The sequence below is a fragment of the Musa acuminata genome, chromosome BXJ2-8 (assembly GCF_036884655.1).
Source record: "Musa acuminata AAA Group cultivar baxijiao chromosome BXJ2-8, Cavendish_Baxijiao_AAA, whole genome shotgun sequence".
Taxonomy (NCBI): domain Eukaryota; kingdom Viridiplantae; phylum Streptophyta; class Magnoliopsida; order Zingiberales; family Musaceae; genus Musa; species Musa acuminata.
Window position 1 is genome coordinate 40465102 of NC_088345.1, and position 17197 is coordinate 40482298.

A 17197-nucleotide genomic window follows, 5' to 3' on the forward strand; every position below is an offset into this window, starting at 1 on the left:
AAATTTAAGTAGGAGATGTCACTTTTTGTCGTCTTGTGGGGGCCGCTTGTCCTCTTGTTGAGGTGGTGGGCTGGCAAACATATTGCACTACTTTTTGGCCATTTTGTCGTCTCCTTCCCTTTCTTTCCCCACCCCTCCCACCAAAGAAAAGAGAGAGAGAGAGTGTGTGAGTGTGTGTTTTAGGTTGCATCTGTAAGGAATTTATGTTGTTTATTACAATATGTAATACTTTTTACGTACGCTGCATTTAAAGCTTCTGCTTTTTTTCCTTTTATGGTTCGCCGGAGTGGGGACCACCGCCTGCGTCCCCACTTTGTTTTGCCATTTTTTGGCTAATAACGAGGGAAGACTGTCCCTGTGATGGGTGCTGCTGCACCACGGACGTCCTTCTCCACCCCACCCCCCCCCCCCCCCCCACCTCTTCTTCTTTCCCTGACTTCCTTTATGAGCATTACACGGTTGTTACCGGGTTTCTGGGAAACCCTCAAACTTGCTTACAAATCTTAAGTTCTCTTGTTAAGATAGCGACAGGTCTGTGCTTGTCATTGGTAAAGACCAGGCATTGATGAAGCTTTAAATCCAGCTTAAGGATGGTACGTACGCTGAAGTTACTCGTTGATGAATCTCAAAGATCAAATCGAATGCAGAAGATGATGATGAGAAGAACAATAGTTGAAACTTGAGGGGGGAGAGAGAGGAGGGACAAACCGAGACACTCTTGCATCCAAATCTTTCCAGCTCCTGTTTTCTCCTCCAAAAAAACTCACACAGGAGAAGGAAACTTCTCTCTTTATCTTATCGCAACAGCACACACAAGAAGAACACCCTCTTCTTGCTCAGAGGATAGCTATCGTAATCTATTAGTAACTGCAAGTCATAAACCAAGTACTGTTTGCAGGACTAATTCAGACTGATTCCTTGGGCTCTTTTTATTTCTCTAAAAATAATACCAGGATGAGACGGTGGGAGTTGAACGTGAAGAACACACTCTTCTTGGTCGTGCGATATATAGCTAATGTAATCGATTAGTAACAGCACAGCACAAACCAAGCACTGTTTTTGCTTGCAGTTTTGCCCACATCTTCACGGTGTTCCTTATACCACTGCGTTGCAGTGATATGATCTATCAGTTGAAAATGACTGTGAGCGAGCTTATGGAAGCTTGTCCTTTGACAGTAGATGAGATTGGCGGAGGCATTTGAAAGATTCAAAGGGCAAGAAGAATAGTGTATCCAGATATGAAGTGTCTGTAGCAACGTACCTATGATTTCTCTTTTAGATCACAGAAAAATGAAAGCTTACGGAGCCCTCAAAGTCAGACGACTGGCTGATGATAATAATAATAATAAACGATAAGGTACAATACATCTGAGACTTTAATGGACACAAATGCACGGTTTAGGCTGGTTCTTATGATTGGCTTATATTCTTTCGGGTGACTGCTGTTTTCATTAAACTAGATAATGTCAAGTCATTCCATGGGATGATGGCATGTTGGGTATCCATGAGAGAGAGGGGGTGAGGGAGGGAGGAAAGGGACTGTGGATGTAAGGGAAATGAAGTGTCCTTATCAATCATGCTCTTGAATGAGATGGCTACTCATTATTAGGTTCTGATGAACCGTACGTTGGGAGCAGGGGATCATTTACTTCGCTCCCCAGCCTTTTTGTGCACGTAGGGGGGGGTGGGAGGGGGGTCTGGGATGAACGTGTTATCATTTGAATGGGCTCCTTTCCTGGTGGTGGTGGTGGTGGTGGTGGTGGGAACTGTACTGTGAAGATGAGGAGGCTATTATGCGTGGCAGTGGCAATCTCTGAGAGGGATCACTGTGCTGCTGTCAGTGAGCGTGGAAAGATATATATATATATATATAGGACGGCCCCCTACGCCCTACACCGCTTCCCTTGTTTTGCCTCTCCCTCTGTCCTCATCTCCCTTGTCCCCCTTCAGGGCTCATGCGACCTTCTCTTTGGTCGTCTCCTTCCCACAATGCCCTCCGTCAAGAATCCGTGAGTACAGGTCAAATTTGATCAGGTCAACATACATTGAATTCGCTTAAATCCATGTACGATTAATATATATATATAATAAGTCTGGACACGAATATTAATCTAATTCTAAAAGTTTTAAGTTATAGACACAATACCTAATGTATGTCAGTTCACTTTCTCAAATTTTATCGTAATTTTATTATCTTTGTCATGTTTTTTATTTTTTTATACATAAATATTTACGAACATTTTATCCTTATGTGTGGTTCAGTCGATCTCCCTCCTCTTATTCATAAAGGTAGATCAGATTATAATTTGAATATTTTTTTTCACTCTTATTGCATCAACTTTTTTTTTTTTGTGAATTTTAAATATTATGTTAGAAATTAATAATAATTTTTTAGATTGAATTGATATCAAATCTGATATATGTTTACTTCTGACTGGTTTTAACTTAAAACTCATCAATTTATATTGTGTGCTCAGTTGTCTTTTTCTTTATTTGAATGATTCATATGGACATTGCAGACCAAGCCAAACATTGATTTCTCTTATGTACTAAGGCTAAGCAGAGGAATTAACAACCATAGTAGCTTCACATTCCTACCAACAATAATGCCTCATTATGCAAAGTTTATGAATGAAAAGAATTGATCCCTATAACTCAAAAAAGTGCCTCATGTCTCCTAAAATATTTTTTTTGTTCCCCCAAAAGGAAATGATAAAGATGAGACTTTTTTTTTTAATTTTAATTTTAAAACATTCAACTTTGGTCCACTTATATGGACACTAAATCAATTACTTTAAATATAAATTTATTAAATAAAATTTCAAATATTCAATTGCTGATAAGTAATTCTGATATATTATCATCAAATTAATATTTTAAATCTTGTACATAATAATTCGAAGCTCTGAATTTTTTATTAATATGTATTTGAAATGGTTTGATGAGTCTGAGCAAAACACATATTGGTGCGTATTGCTTTCGAAATATAGCGAATAAAATTATTCGAGAAAATACATGAATTTTATTTATTTATTAAAAAAATAAAAAGAAAAATATGATGAATTCCCTCTTATGTAAATATTCGCAACTCCGAGGGGGTTAGTGCTCTTCATGACCCCTCTCCACTTCCCATATATTGAACTCTCCTTCGACCGTCAACACTCTCCCTCCCTCCCCCCACCCCCTCTTTTATCTTCCTCTCTCCACACCCTGTTTCGTCTCCCTCGATCGATCAATGCCCAAATAGCCGATACCAAAGAATTTGCGCCTTTGATCGATTCGGACTGCTTTCGGCGGCTCGGATCTCCTCGTCTTCTGATCGTACGACGGGGGGACGGCCCTGTCGGCCACTCCCCTCCTACGTGAGTAATTCTTCCAGGAACGGGGATAAGGGAACCGCCCTTCCCCTGTTTCGTCTCTCCCCGTTTCTTGACGCGTTCGATCCGTCGCCGCTTTGCTGACTTTACATTCGAGTTGCCGGAGAAGAAAGGGCAGGAAAGAAAGGAAGAGAAAAAGAAGAGGACGATTGCTCTGCGAGCGGCAGCCATTCCCTTCCTTTATTCTCTGTTTGAGGTATTCTGCGTTCTTGCTTCTGCGTTTCCAAGAATCTTTTGCTAAAGCCTTCTGCCTTTTGGTGTTTCTTTCTTTCGTTTTTGACCTATTGTCTCGAAAATCTGTGAAAGCTTCTATTTTTGGGGAGGAAAAACAACGAAAAAGACATGCTTTCTTCGCAATCCTTTCCGTGTTTATATGATGTTACGTTGCGATGAAGACACTTGTGTCATTGATCCTTAGCTCGGTGTTTGTTTCTGAGGATATTTAGTCAAGGAGAATGATCACTGGTGCACCATTACTAGGTACCATTTTGGCGTTTCCTGTAGCACGGATCGTTTAGGTGCTCCCAAGTTTGGGACTTGGATCGTGATTAAGCCTTAAGAACCCAAGAACTATTTTTGGGGTTTCGTTTCCTCTTTACTTTTGAGTGGTCTCCTCCATCCTTCTGCTGTCGTAGAAGGTTTTGCTAACTTCTAAAGCTTATTTCTTCCGCTCTCTTTTAATATGCGCAGATTTTGAACTTATCCGTCACTGCTCTGCACAAAGTGCAGCCTCTTCTTTTTTGAGATTTAACGCTGCTCTTTGTATGATCATTCCAGTTATTATTGTTGATTTGTGGGGATATAGCGGTTTGGACTTTGGATCATCTTAGTTGGTAGGTTTTTAAGAGTCTTATCTGTTTTCATTTTATGATCTGCAATCATCTGCACGCTAAACATCTTTAGTTTAAGAAGATAATGCATATTTTTTTCTTTTGAGTCGTGGAAGACATCTGGTCTTATCATCAGATGGTTCTATATGACAGTTCATCGGCATAGGAATCTGATTATTTCAACGAGTATGCATCTGGCATTTTCTTTTTTTTCCAGGGAACTTTATGATACTGGATTTGTTTAACAACCTGCAAATTGACCTTTTGTTTTGTCTCTGAGAAATGATATCAGTTCTTTCTAGAGTTCTGTGTATATGATTTTCCTGTTTCAACTCCCATCAAGCACATCCGGGGAGCTGCTTCGGTGGTGCTCATGGACGTCAATGGTCTGCGGAAAACAGCAAAAAGAGACTTCGTATCTCGAGAAGATGGTGTTGCAAAATCATTAAATGATTTTGGTGATTTTGATCCATGGACAGCTTGGGCATACAAGCCTCACACAATCTCTTTACTCCTCATTGGTACATGCCTGTTAGTGTGAGTCCAGCTTCTTGCCAATTTGACAAGTCCTTTTGTATTAACTTACAGAGCATATATAATAATCTATGTCTTACCAAGCATATATATAATCTCCTATTTGTCCAATATATGATACTTTCTGATAAGTTGTTTCCCTCCCTCTTCTAAAGTTTGATTAAGTTGATCAAGGAGGATATCTGATGTACCGTATACTAAACCGCACTCATCATTGATTGACACTAATAATTTGTCAGTCTGTTTGGATGTAAGCTATGTGCATCACATGCTTATGGTTTTAGTTGGCAAAGAGTTTGGGTTTAGTCATTTACTTTGATGAGAGGAAATTATAAAGAAAAGGTAAGACTGGTCTGCCATTTTCAGAAGAACGATCACTGTGGAATTTAACTAGAAGTCTATAATGTTATTGCTTATAGTCTTGTACAGACTCTTGGATCCAGACCTAAGAACCTTACATAATCAAAGGACTGTACCTTAGTAAGACTATTGTGTAATCTGATTTAGAATAATAGAAATTCTCAATTAGCAAGCTGCAGACTTCTTGCTTACTTGTCAAGCGAAAGTTAAAATTGTGTTACTGATTTAATTACTAGTCACTTGTTGAAAAAGTTCTCAGACAAACCGCATAACAGATCTGGCAATTCTAAGACATATATTTGTTAATTGTTGATTGTTATTATCATGGACTGATGCAATGCATACTATACTGTTGTTTTTACAGTTGGGCAAGTGGTGTAGTTGATCCTGAAAGTACAGCATCTAATGATGTCGTTACATCAGTAAAGAGGTAATCTTATTTCTTATTGAGAACTTCTTTTGGAATGTTTGTTACTGATCCTCCCTTCGACTATGACCTTGATGCTCCAGCAGCAGATTTCTCTTATTTTGCATTAGATTTGCTTTAACAATATTGGACTCACTTTTCAGTGATCTCTTTTGTTTCTTAAGAGGTGTCTGGGCAGTGATTGCAGTCTACCTAGCCTATTCCTTGCTGCAAGCACCATCAACGTGAGTTACGACTTCAATTGCTGAATCAAAGAATATATATTCGATAATTTTTCTCAGTACTCATGTCAATAATATACTGGAGGAGTAATTATAGTGCATAATCTTTTTTGAACGTATTAGATAAAGAATAATGAAACTTGCCTGTACTTTTGTTATCAATGAAATCTAAGCTATGCAGCAATCTCTCTGTTTACTAATCAGAAATACAGTTGACTTTTATCTGGTAGTTGACTGCCTCTTCTTTAATTGTAAAGTAATTGGTATCATCTTAATGAGGTCAATCTTTGCAAAAATGGTTCAATAGCTTTGTAGGATTTTGTGGTACTTGTCCATGGCAAATCAAGGATATCAAGTGCCTCATCTTCTTCTTCTCTTTTTGTGACAAACCATGTCTGTTCAATGAAAAACATATACATTTTTCTTCAACAATTACTATATAACTTTATTATAAAGGGTGTTGTTATCTGTCTCTAGATTGATTGCTAAAGCTGTCGCAATAGCTGTACAGCATGTCATGACAATATTGATTTCTACCTTGTTGATGTATGTCAGGGTACTTATAAGGCCACATCCTGCCATTTGGCGCATGGTCCATGGAATGGCTGTCGTGTATCTTGTTGCCCTCACTTTTTTGCTTTTTCAGGTTTGTAATTGATCAACTATCTGATAAATCATAATGATGACACTGATTCATTTCTTATTCTTCTCCCTATTGTTAATTCTTTTGGAAATACTTTCCTATTGTAAAGCCGTGGTACTCAATGTTGTCTCTGAGGTAGGATGAAATTTTGAGCAACATAGTTAAGCTTGACATTCCAAAAAATTCTTGTTTTCTTGTTTGTTTTGAATGTATACCATGGTATTACAGAATATATTAAACTTTCTTCTTTTGGCAACTTAGAATAATCACATTATGGAAGATTCTGTTTCTTTTAATTGATAAGATATTTCTTTCTATAACATTGATATATATTTTTGTCTTGAATAGTAGTTAGGCTTCATTCTAAAAGTATTTAAGCTAAGAATTTCCATTTTTTACCTGTAAATTTTATAAACATTTCTCCTGTTTCTTTTGTCTGCTCCTCAGAATCGTGATGATGCTCGGGAATTTATGAAATTTCTCCATTCGGACCTAGGAGTTGGTAAGTATTTGACTTTGGAAGCCTTTCTGTTTGTGTCATGAAAACAACTCATTTCAAAGATTTAGAAACACATGTTCTTTGTTTATGTTTATTCAGAACTACCTGAAAGGTCGTATGGCACTGATTGCCGTATTTATGTACCTGAGAATCCTGAAAGCAGGTTTAACAACGTTTATGTATGATTTCTCCTTTCACTAGCCTAATTTCATTCCCTTCTATATTTCTGAAAAAACATATACCTTTTAGATACTGCAGACACTAATAGTGTCTTAAATGATTCCAGGATACATTATTTGATGAATTTGTTCCTGCTCATATTTTTGGGTGGTGGGGAAAGGCTATAATGATACGTAACCAGCCCCTTTTGTGGGTGTTGTCAATTGGCTTTGAAACAATGGAGGTATGTTTTCAAATTCTGCAGCTTTACCAATATAGTATGTGATATTTTTCTAGTTCTCAGCATTTTCTTAAAAAGATGTCACCTAATGGTCGCAGCTTACCTTTCGCCATATGTTGCCAAATTTTAATGAGTGCTGGTGGGACAGTATTATTTTGGACATCATTATCTGCAATTGGTTTGGTGAGATCCTAATCACTATGTTTCATTTACTGAATGCAAATGATGCTTTTAAAGTTCTAAAATACCTTCTCTAGAGTTCTTGATTTGAATTAACCCAGAAAAACAGAAAATAAAATTGTTCGTCTTGTGTGTTTAATTCTTTTGTCATAATGCTTGGTGGAGTACCTATAGTAACACTTACATCCTGATCCCATACTGCAACTATAAAAAGTCTAAATTGCTTTTCCATCTTCACAATATTTGTAAATTAACTTGGAAATATCTAGAATGAAATTGAGAGAGATAGAGTTGAATGTGACTTAATTTTCCATCTTTGAAAGATTTGATTAGTTTCTAGTAACATTCCTAAGCAAGATTCTATCTCTTCTGTTTCTCTTTGCTGTTTTGTCCCGTGAATTAATATTTTCCTGTAAAAAATTACATTCAACCAAACAAAAGAAGACTTGCCTGGGTTTATGATGCCAATTGGTCTATGATTCAGGTATCTGGGCAGGAATGCGTACTGTAAGGTACTTTGATGGAAAAACCTATGACTGGGTTGGCATAAGTCGGCAGCCAAATATAATTGGTAAGGTATGTTCTGTTACGACTGCATTACAGCTTCTACAAACATTTGAATTTTCCTTTCTGATATATAGCTAGTTTGGGCTTGAAATTTCTTTTTCTGTGTAGGTTTTTGGTAACATGATTTAGAACTTGCCAATATGAGAATTATGAATCTCTTGGGTTTTATTATCTGTCATGACATTTGATTAGATAAGAATCTCTTTTCAGAAATTAAATAAATGAACAGTTTTACAAAGCTTGGTGCTAATCTCTCGATACTTTGTGGACTTGTTGGGGAAGACCCTTTTTGCCTCTTTGTGGAACGAAGACTACAAACAGCTCAAAACATGCTCCACCAAACATACTCTAAATGGTCCTTTAGATTTTCTTATTACTTGAGTTAGGAGAACAAATTCTGCAATGGACTTTTATTCCTAAGTGGTTTACACAAGGCAAAAGAAAAGTTAGCCAGTTTATACCTGCTTGATGTAATATACAAATTGATACAAATATTTATTGAATTGGTAGGGTTATTCATGTCTTCTTTTGGTGGATCTGTCTTAGTTGCTTCATTCTGTGAAACCAATTGCCTTATTAATATCTCTGTAACATGTACATCTCTGTTGTAATTTTTTTAGTTATTTCTGATTTAAAATTTTCATGTTTATGTGCTTTCCTAGGTCAAAAGAACATTGGGCCAGTTTACACCTGCACGATGGGACAAAGATGAATGGCATCCGCTGCTTGGACCATGGAGGTTCATTCAAGTGCTGTTCCTTTGTGTTGTTTTTATGACTGTGGAGCTGAACACCTTTTTTCTCAAGTTTTGTCTTTGGATTCCACCTAGAAACCCCTTGATTGTTTATAGATTGGTCCTCTGGTGGCTAATCGCTATTCCTACTATTCGCGAGTACAATACCTACTTGCAAGACAGGTATGCTTGCTTCTAGTTCTGCCTGGAGAAAGTATTTCTATAATGAACTTGCAGGATTCCTAATCATCTCAATCTAATAGTTATCATGTACTCAAGATCTTAGTTCATTAAAACATAATGAGATATCAACTTTGTCTTATGTTCATCCACTAAAAAAATCAACGGTGCTGCCTTCATTTGTTTAAGAAGCATGATGTAGCTAGAGGGAAGTCTAACATAATCCATCCATGGTTTTCAGGAAGCCTGTGAAGAAGCTCGGAGCATTCTGTTGGCTTTCACTGGCAATATGCATAGTGGAACTTCTAATCTGTGTTAAATTTGGCCATGGTTAGTCTTTTGTTGTCCTTTTTTTATCCAAATAGTTGGAACTCACCACTTTCTTGTTGTTGTTGTTGTTGTTGTATTTGCGACTTGAATGCTTTCTTTCTTCTAGTGCTCTACAAGTGATCTAACTAGTATTTCCTTGAATTAGGTCTCTTTCCCAATCCAATGCCTCCATGGTTGATAACATTTTGGACAGCCGTAGGCATAGCTATCGTAATTTTCCTTCTCGCATGGTCTTTTCAGATTCATCGAACGGTGATGATGAAGAAGTTATGACCATTATTTTGGATCGTCTTCTATGCCTCTGTGAATATGTCTCGCATTTGTATGATTGTTGCTTCGACTGGAAACCAGTCTGGCAATCGGTGGATATTTCTTTAATTTGTTTTCGTCGTATGATTTGCGGCAATTATGTTCTTCCCGCCCATTTCCTTTATGCTGTCGTAGGAAAAGTTAATACTTATGAAAACGATTTCGGATCAGATGTCTGAACTATTCATCATGCTAGTATATGACCCTTCAATTGTTGCTTGTATGGGTGAGATCTGATTGAACTTTCTTACTTTTTTGCATTACGCCTTTGCAATTTAAGATGTCGGTATCATTTTGTTTGCATTGAAAGAGAGAAATCATGTTCCTGATTGAGGAACAGAGCTCAGCTATTATACAGTGTGAAATCCATCTCCTTGTTTGTCACCCGATCAGAAGAGAAAGCAAATCACAAATCATCATAATCTTCTTCGGCTTCTCTATCCTATTCATCGATGGAGAAGCTGTCGGGCTTTCAGCAGAAGAGGTCTGAACCTGTTCACGTCCAGCTTCACGTTCTGCTTGTCCAAGTACACCTCCCCCATCTTGTTCCATCCCTTCCTGTGAATCGACTTGGGGTCCTTGAACACAGGGTGGTCTCTCGGGTACTGCTCGATCAGACTGCTCTCCTCCTCCCTTATGCTGTACTCCAGGTAGTGCAGCTTGGCGTCCTCCGATGAGTACCCAAAGCAAGACCGGGAGATGTTCTCCAGATTGCCGAAGGGGACTACCTGAATGATCACCGCGCCGGTCGGCAGGAACACGAAGTTGGTGAGGCCGGCGCCGTGCACCCCCATCATCACGTCGCACGAGTTCACCACCCTCGCCACCTCCGCCACCTTGCTCCCCATCTTCGCTTCCGCCACCACCACCTCGAAGCCCGACTCCTCCACCACCCCCACGATCTCCCGGAAGTTGGTGAATCTCCGAGTCCCCTGTCTCGGGATCAGCAGCAGCCGAGGCTTCCTGCCTCCGTCGTCGCCCAGTCTGATCGGGGAATCCCTCCCCAGCGAGTAGGTGCTCCTCATGAACCTGGTGAAGTCGACCATGGAGTATCCGTTTGGAGCCCTGGCGGGGTCGATGGACATGGCCTTGTGGCTGTGGAGGCCAACGATCGCATGCGGGTAACAGTGGACTCGATCGTCGCTGCCAGAGTAGACGATCTCGTACCGCGACAGCTTCCTCAGGATCGGCTCGTATTTGGAGATCCACCACAGCTTCGTCGTCCCTATCACGAGTTGGACTTCGCCATCAAACCGTCGCGAGGTTATGAACAGCGGAACAAGGACGTCGGTGAAGTCGTGGTAGTAGTTGCCGCTGTACCCTCCGATCGCGAACACGACGGCGGGGACGCTGTGGTTGGCGGTGCAGCGAGGGACGTCGTCTCCGAGGCCATTCGACGATCTCACCGACACTTGCTGGATGTGCGCCATCGCTGCCTTGTCGAACTTGCGAGCATAAGGCTTGATCTGCCACGACTGTCTTCTTTCTGGATTGCGTGGTTCGCGATCGGCACTGACAAGAACCACAGAGGAAGACTTCCCGTGAATTCGAACATCTCCGTGAAGCTCGCAGACATCGGTTCTTGGATTGGAAAGATCGCAAGCTGCCTTGGTAGCTTCACCGCGCTCGAAACCGATATGCTCGTTGAAACGATCACCTATACCTGGTGGCTTAGATTCGATTGCTTCTTGCTTCTGGGTTGTGTGCTGCACTCTCTCGGCCTCATTCTCTCCATGATTGGCCTCCTCTGTCTCCTTTCCGCTTGCTGTAACGTTTGGACATGAAGAGAGAGCAGACGTTATCCATTACTACATGTCATCATTGGCAATCCTATAGTCAAAAGAGAGACGTCTCAACTTGGCAATTCACTATGGTAGAGTAGATCAAATTGAGTTCTCTCACCTAATTCCACAGCATCATCTTTAGTTTGTCCTGTCGAATGAGCGGCGTAGTTGGTCGACGATGAAGTCTGCTTCATTCTGATGACACCAGTGGCGGATCGGCCTGCATCTTCCCAAAGATTAGTGTTGAGACCAAGCAATCAAGTCTTCGCGGACTCCCTCAACCCAGTGACCAAACTGAACCACGTCGCAAGACCCTTGCAGACGTTCTTTCTCACCTGATATGTGTGGATGAAGGTTGATCTCCGGCGAAGGATTGGCGCGAGCACCGTAGGTCAAGGAAAACTGTTGTTCAGCTGCAAAGCGGCAAACGATCTTTCATGTTGTTGCAACACATCAATCTACTGTTTCTTTGATTTCATCATAGCTTCGAGGAAACTGAGATTACCTGTAGACAGCGTGATGGAGATGAAACTGGTGACGACGCCGATGCAGAATCCTACGAGGAGAGCCAATCCAAGCTTCCGTGACTCCATCCGGTGCGGGCTCTTAATTAGGAGCATCTCGTACCCCATCTTGTTGCTAAGGGCGAGAGAGGTATTATGAAGTAGCAGCAACTCTCTCTTTCTTTCTCTCTCTCTCTCTCTCTCTCTCTATTGCTTGATGAAAAGCGTCTTCAAGGTTGGTTGGCTACGGAACCTCCTCAATAATACATTTCATGATACCATCGACTGTGTCCGAGTGGAACAAAAGTCATTCTTTGTAGCAGTACCGTATGACAAAGTACATTTGCCAATCTTTGGGTGAACAAAAGTCATTTCTTTTGCATGAATCTTTGCTCTGATATTATATTATAAATCGATAAGCTTAGTCTAATTGATTAGCGTCGACACACATCTCAGTTTAACTTGAATTATAATTATATTATAGGCCAAAATTCAATATTATAATCCGAGTTCTTTTTTTTTAGATCACTTTTTTTCTGAATATTGTCGTCACACTCGGATAGGACTTATCGGGTGGGATCGATTGAAATGCGTGGGAATGTGTAGCAGTTTAATGTCGCAATTGAAGATAAGAACAGCACCCCAATATATTTGGATTCCTTGAGCAGCCAGAAGAGAAAATTGGGTCAACCAGTCACGGCGTCAAACATGAACGCGGAGCGAATTAGGCAAAGAGGTTATCAAAGCACGGACCGATCCATCGTTTGACGGAATTCCTCCGACTCGATCCTCGTGTTTGGCCGATCGCCAAGCGACGGAGCTGACTCCCAAAGTCAAAACTCTCGATTTATTAAGACACCGATGTCGGGAAAGTAATTGCTAAACGATATCTTAGGACATTAGTCGACGATTGTTTCTTCTATCATTTCCCGTAAAAAAAACAAATATATATATATATATATATATATATAGATTTCTTTACAGTAGATTTTAGCTATTTAAATTTGGACTTGAATGTATGTTAATTCGAGTGAGCTTATAGTTTATTATCAAGAATTTGATATTTCTTCATAAATTTTATAGGTTACTAAGTGTTTGAATCAAGTAATTTCTTATTTTCTAAGTTTATATTTTTATTATTAATCTTAAGATATTCTTAAGATTTAATTTAGTGACTAGTAATCCTAAAAATAGTGATGTGTAGACGAAAATCTACGGTGTGGTGCGAGCTCAAATATAAAGTACTATATAATTTTTAAAAAAAATATTAATAATTATTAAAAAATAAATGAGAAATAAAATTTATGATATGAAATGATATAATTTTTTTAATTAAATAAACTATTATGAAATGACTTAATATTTTTCACACTAGAGAAGAAACAGAGATGTGCAATTAACAAAGATCTTAAATATCATCGTAACACTTCGATTAGTCTTATATTAGGATGATGAGAAAAAAATATTATTAATAATTATGATGAATATATAATTATTAATGTCAGTTTAAGTATTTTAGATTAGTGGTTCAAATTTGACCAAGTCAATAGATAGACAGATGAGATCAAAGTATATTAATATGTGATTTAAACGCCACATGAAGTCAGTGGTGACAATATTTAGAAAGCTCTGCCATCATATTAAATAATGTCTCTCCAGCTTTGCTTTGATACCGACTAAGAAAAGACAAATGGGTGTCCAGCATTGGTGTTGAGGTTGCAGATTGGATGGATCCAATTAATAAGCTTAAACTAAAAAAAATTGAAGAGCAACGCGATGAGAAGAGTAGCTATATGTCTCGATCGATCATCGAATCCTAAGGATCACGTCAAAGAGATACCGTAGTTTTAAACTAAGGACACGTTGCTGTTGTTGAATTGTCATCCATGTGGCTCTCATGGCCACGAGAACATGAGAAACTGGTAAATGATTTCTCGATCTTATCTCTACTAAATATTTTTACGAATATGATATTTTAGTATAGTCAGAAAAATTGAAAACGAGAACGATTTGTTTCGATTATTGGAATGGACGTGTAAAAAAAAAAAAATCGACATGAATGGATTGTTGATTTTTATAATATAATAAAAGTACTTAAATAATTTTGATTTTAATTTTTTATTATTTATTTGTTAAGAGAACATCGACGTATAAATAGATGGTATCTATATTTATAATTGTTAATTGATCTTATTATTATTATTATTATTTTAACACACAAATTTTAATCAATTTTACTATGTATAATTTTTTTAGTATATTTTAAAATAATTTTAAATTAAGCATACGATTCGACCCATTAAATCCATCATCAATTCATTGCGTCAACCGAAGAATACAGAATAATAAAAACTAGTGACTGTACAAAGCAGCAGCAAAACTACTAGTGCACACTCATGCCAAATGTCATGATGTGATCATGCTCGAAGCATCTCCAGTTTTCCTCCTCACCTTCTCTCGTCTGACCTCTTTTTTCTTGCATCGACACAAGGACGGTGGGATTTGTTTCTCTTATCCTTTCTAACAATGCGATGCTACCGAGAGCTGCTCATCTTCTCTGCAACATCTCAAGTAGGAACTAAAAATGATTTCCAGAATATGAGCACAAGAGGGAAAACCAATTTACCTGCTGATGTCGAAATGTCCTTATTGTTCTGATCATCAGAAAGACTGGCAGTGAAATTCCAGCAGTCCTCAACAGCAGTATCTGATTTACACATCATTACACACAGGCTTAAAAAAAAAGCTAATATTAACCAGTGAAGCATGCTGAAGACCATCGTTTTGATTTCTTAGGTTCAGAGCGTTTACTGAGATGGGAGCGAACGGGTGCTGCTCGGTTCCACTTATCACGAGAGGAAGCATATGGCGAAGGAGCAAAAGCAACATGAACTGGAGGACATGCACAAGAAGAAGAACAAGTATCATTATCATTCCATCTATCCAAGCACGAGAGAGCAAAATGTGATGCAAATTGCAGCAAACTCACTGTTATGGCAACCGTTTGACAGCAAACGGTGCTTCTTGTGCTCAATGCTGATAAATCATCATAGCTGGAACGCATCGTTTCGCGTTCTGACGGAAACAATGTTATGATCCGAGAGTCATCGAGGTCTTCTCTGGTGATCTCCCAGTTTCCTCTGGAAAACATTACAAGAGTGAGTGTTTATAGTTCGATCCTGAATCGCCAATTATGCCTTGGATATCGATCACCCACCTAAAGTTCATAGGAATACTCCCATAGTGAAACAGCTTTGGAGGAGGGGCAGTGTAATCTGGCTTGAATTCCTGAACCCAACACCGATGCCACAAGAAAACATACTAATGTCATGCCAATGCTACATTGAAATGGTGGATTCAGTAGGCACTTTCGATATTGACATATGTAGTAGATCGATCATTCATCATGGTGGAGTAAGGAAGTCATTACCTTCAGGCAAATCTCACACACTGTGTCACCCTTCTCGTTACACCATCTTTGAACACATTTCCTATGAGCATACTGCACAACAAGGAGAGGATAGCCTATGACACAAAATGAACTGAACACCTCTACAGCACAAAGTTCAATAACTTTGTACAATTTGCAAGACAAGGCCTAACCCTAAAAGAGGCGAAAGTGTGAGATAGCTTTACAAAAGCAAAAATGAGAGAGAGAGAGAGCGCACATTTGTTATAGATTCAATCAAATAAATATACTTTAATCTTTCAAAAGACTACTACTACGTTGTGCCAAAGGAACAGTTACAAGACAAGAATTTACCTTTAAGCTGCCACAGCATGAACAAGGGATCTCCAGGTTGCAATCTTCATCTTCCTCTTGACAGATTCGGCACTCCACCAATTTTCCCGGAGAGACCCTGTCTCTGACGCTTCTCTTTCGAGTGGATTCTTTGCCTGGGTCCTCCAAGGATGCCGAGTCGGTGGCGATCTGGCCTTGCTTCCTGCTTCCAATGGCTGCTTCCAGCGTTGATTCGGTAAGCAGGTGGTCCACCAGCAACGCAAGGTGGTCTCCCATCCTTGTGGATCTCAAGAAAGGGAAACAGAGCAGAACAATCATGGAGGCGTTCAAGGAAAAAAGAGTAGAAATCAACAGATTGCTGCAGAGAATACGAGAAAGCCTTCTCCCTTATCAAACTAGAACGCATTCGAAGAACCTTTCATCATCATAAAACATGAATTCAAGAAGCTGAGGGAGGAAGCACAACCCACCAAAAGCGGAGAGGAACCCGAGAATGACGAGGGAAGAAGACGAGGGTGGGGTAATTGGAAAGGTGGCAGCTTTCTTATGGGGCCTGAAGAAAGATATCTGCTTTCCGTGTCAGAAGGAAACCGAGCAGCGGAAGGAGAGGAGGAGGAGACTTACAAGGTAGGAATTTGGATGTGTTGAAGTGAAGGAAGAGAGGCGGGAGGGAGGAGAGAAGAGAGGTCGGTGGGGTGTGGGGCTGTGAAGGAAGCAAGAGATGGAGTGGAGTGACGGGTGTTATAAAAGGATTCCCAAACCCAAAACATCAGAAATTAAGATACGATCCGATGGAGTTAATTCAATGCCTCTGTGGCGTCAGAGAGAGAGAGAGAGAGAGAGAGAGAGAGAGAGAGAGGCTAACGGGAAGCCCACGTTGGCCGTCACATTCCCACGACCTTTCCACTGTGTCACCGTAATCATTGCAACGGCTTCTGAGACGTGTTTCTTATGATGTCTTGCGGATTTGAGAGGTTAATTGACCCCAACATCGACTTACGGAAACGTTAATTGACCCCAACAGAATTCATTTGTAGTGGTTTTCGATTAATCAACTTCGTATGTTATTTGAAGTCTCAAGTTCGTTCAGTTACCATATCTAGGAAAAGACTTGAGACACCATATTTACATTCCCTTACCTTAGTCAGAGATCGGAGGTTAGAAGCTTGCTCATACTTTTAACACAATACTCACGAATGAGATGAGATGAGAGATCTACAAATAATTAAGAAATAATAAAGTTACGAGAGTAAGATGATATATAAATATATATATTATATAAAATAATTATATGATGTGAATATAGAATTTACATATGTTTGACACTCAATAGATATTGATTGGATTCTGAGTGATCATATCAAAAGTTAAATTAAAAAAAGTAAATATGAAAAAATATAAATTTTATATTTATCATTAGAGCAAAGAACTAGTTCTTGCCTTCAAGTGAAAAAGAAGATATGTTAAATCAATGTAAAAAAAGAACATAGGTTAAATTGATTAATAAAACGAGATTATCGAGATGCATAAAAAAAAGAATACATTATATATATATATATATATATATATATATATATA

At 39.1% G+C, this 17197-nt stretch overlaps 3 protein-coding genes across 8 annotated transcripts; 1 reads left to right on the forward strand and 2 right to left on the reverse strand.

The window, feature by feature from the left end:
• The first annotated feature begins 3181 nt into the window (after positions 1–3181).
• Positions 3182–9794, forward strand: LOC135619477 (CDP-diacylglycerol--serine O-phosphatidyltransferase 1-like). Of its 2 annotated transcripts, none has more exons than XM_065121515.1 (13): positions 3182–3573; positions 4551–4744; positions 5466–5531; positions 5672–5752; positions 6305–6395; positions 6840–6894; positions 6991–7070; positions 7178–7294; positions 7390–7474; positions 7956–8047; positions 8701–8954; positions 9193–9281; positions 9427–9794. In XM_065121515.1, the coding sequence occupies exons 2-13, from the start codon at positions 4581–4583 to the stop codon at positions 9552–9554; spliced, it is 1302 nt and encodes a 433-aa protein (XP_064977587.1). In that variant the 5' UTR covers positions 3182–3573; positions 4551–4580; the 3' UTR covers positions 9555–9794. The 2 variants fall into 2 exon arrangements, with proteins under 2 accessions (XP_064977587.1, XP_064977588.1); XM_065121516.1 differs by having other exon boundaries at positions 5693–5752; positions 9427–9787.
• A 70-nt stretch (positions 9795–9864) lies between these two features.
• Positions 9865–12144, reverse strand: LOC135619476 (alpha-1,3-arabinosyltransferase XAT3-like). The gene is made up of 4 exons (XM_065121513.1): positions 11880–12144; positions 11710–11787; positions 11493–11594; positions 9865–11355 (listed from the first exon to the last, which is right to left on the reverse strand). Exons 1-4 carry the CDS (start codon positions 12004–12006, stop codon positions 10037–10039), a joined length of 1626 nt encoding a protein of 541 aa, XP_064977585.1. The 5' UTR covers positions 12007–12144; the 3' UTR covers positions 9865–10036.
• A 2023-nt stretch (positions 12145–14167) lies between these two features.
• LOC135582343 (uncharacterized) lies at positions 14168–16317 on the reverse strand. Of its 5 annotated transcripts, none has more exons than XM_065121521.1 (7): positions 16090–16317; positions 15641–15896; positions 15308–15379; positions 15095–15165; positions 14867–15017; positions 14689–14769; positions 14168–14584 (listed from the first exon to the last, which is right to left on the reverse strand). In XM_065121521.1, exons 2-7 carry the CDS (start codon positions 15893–15895, stop codon positions 14456–14458), a joined length of 759 nt encoding a protein of 252 aa, XP_064977593.1. In that variant the 5' UTR covers position 15896; positions 16090–16317; the 3' UTR covers positions 14168–14455. The 5 variants fall into 5 exon arrangements, with proteins under 5 accessions (XP_064977593.1, XP_064977592.1, XP_064977590.1 ...); XM_065121520.1 differs by having other exon boundaries at positions 15641–15905; XM_065121518.1 differs by having other exon boundaries at positions 14168–14429; positions 14504–14584; positions 15641–16317.
• Positions 16318–17197: the final 880 nt, after the last annotated feature.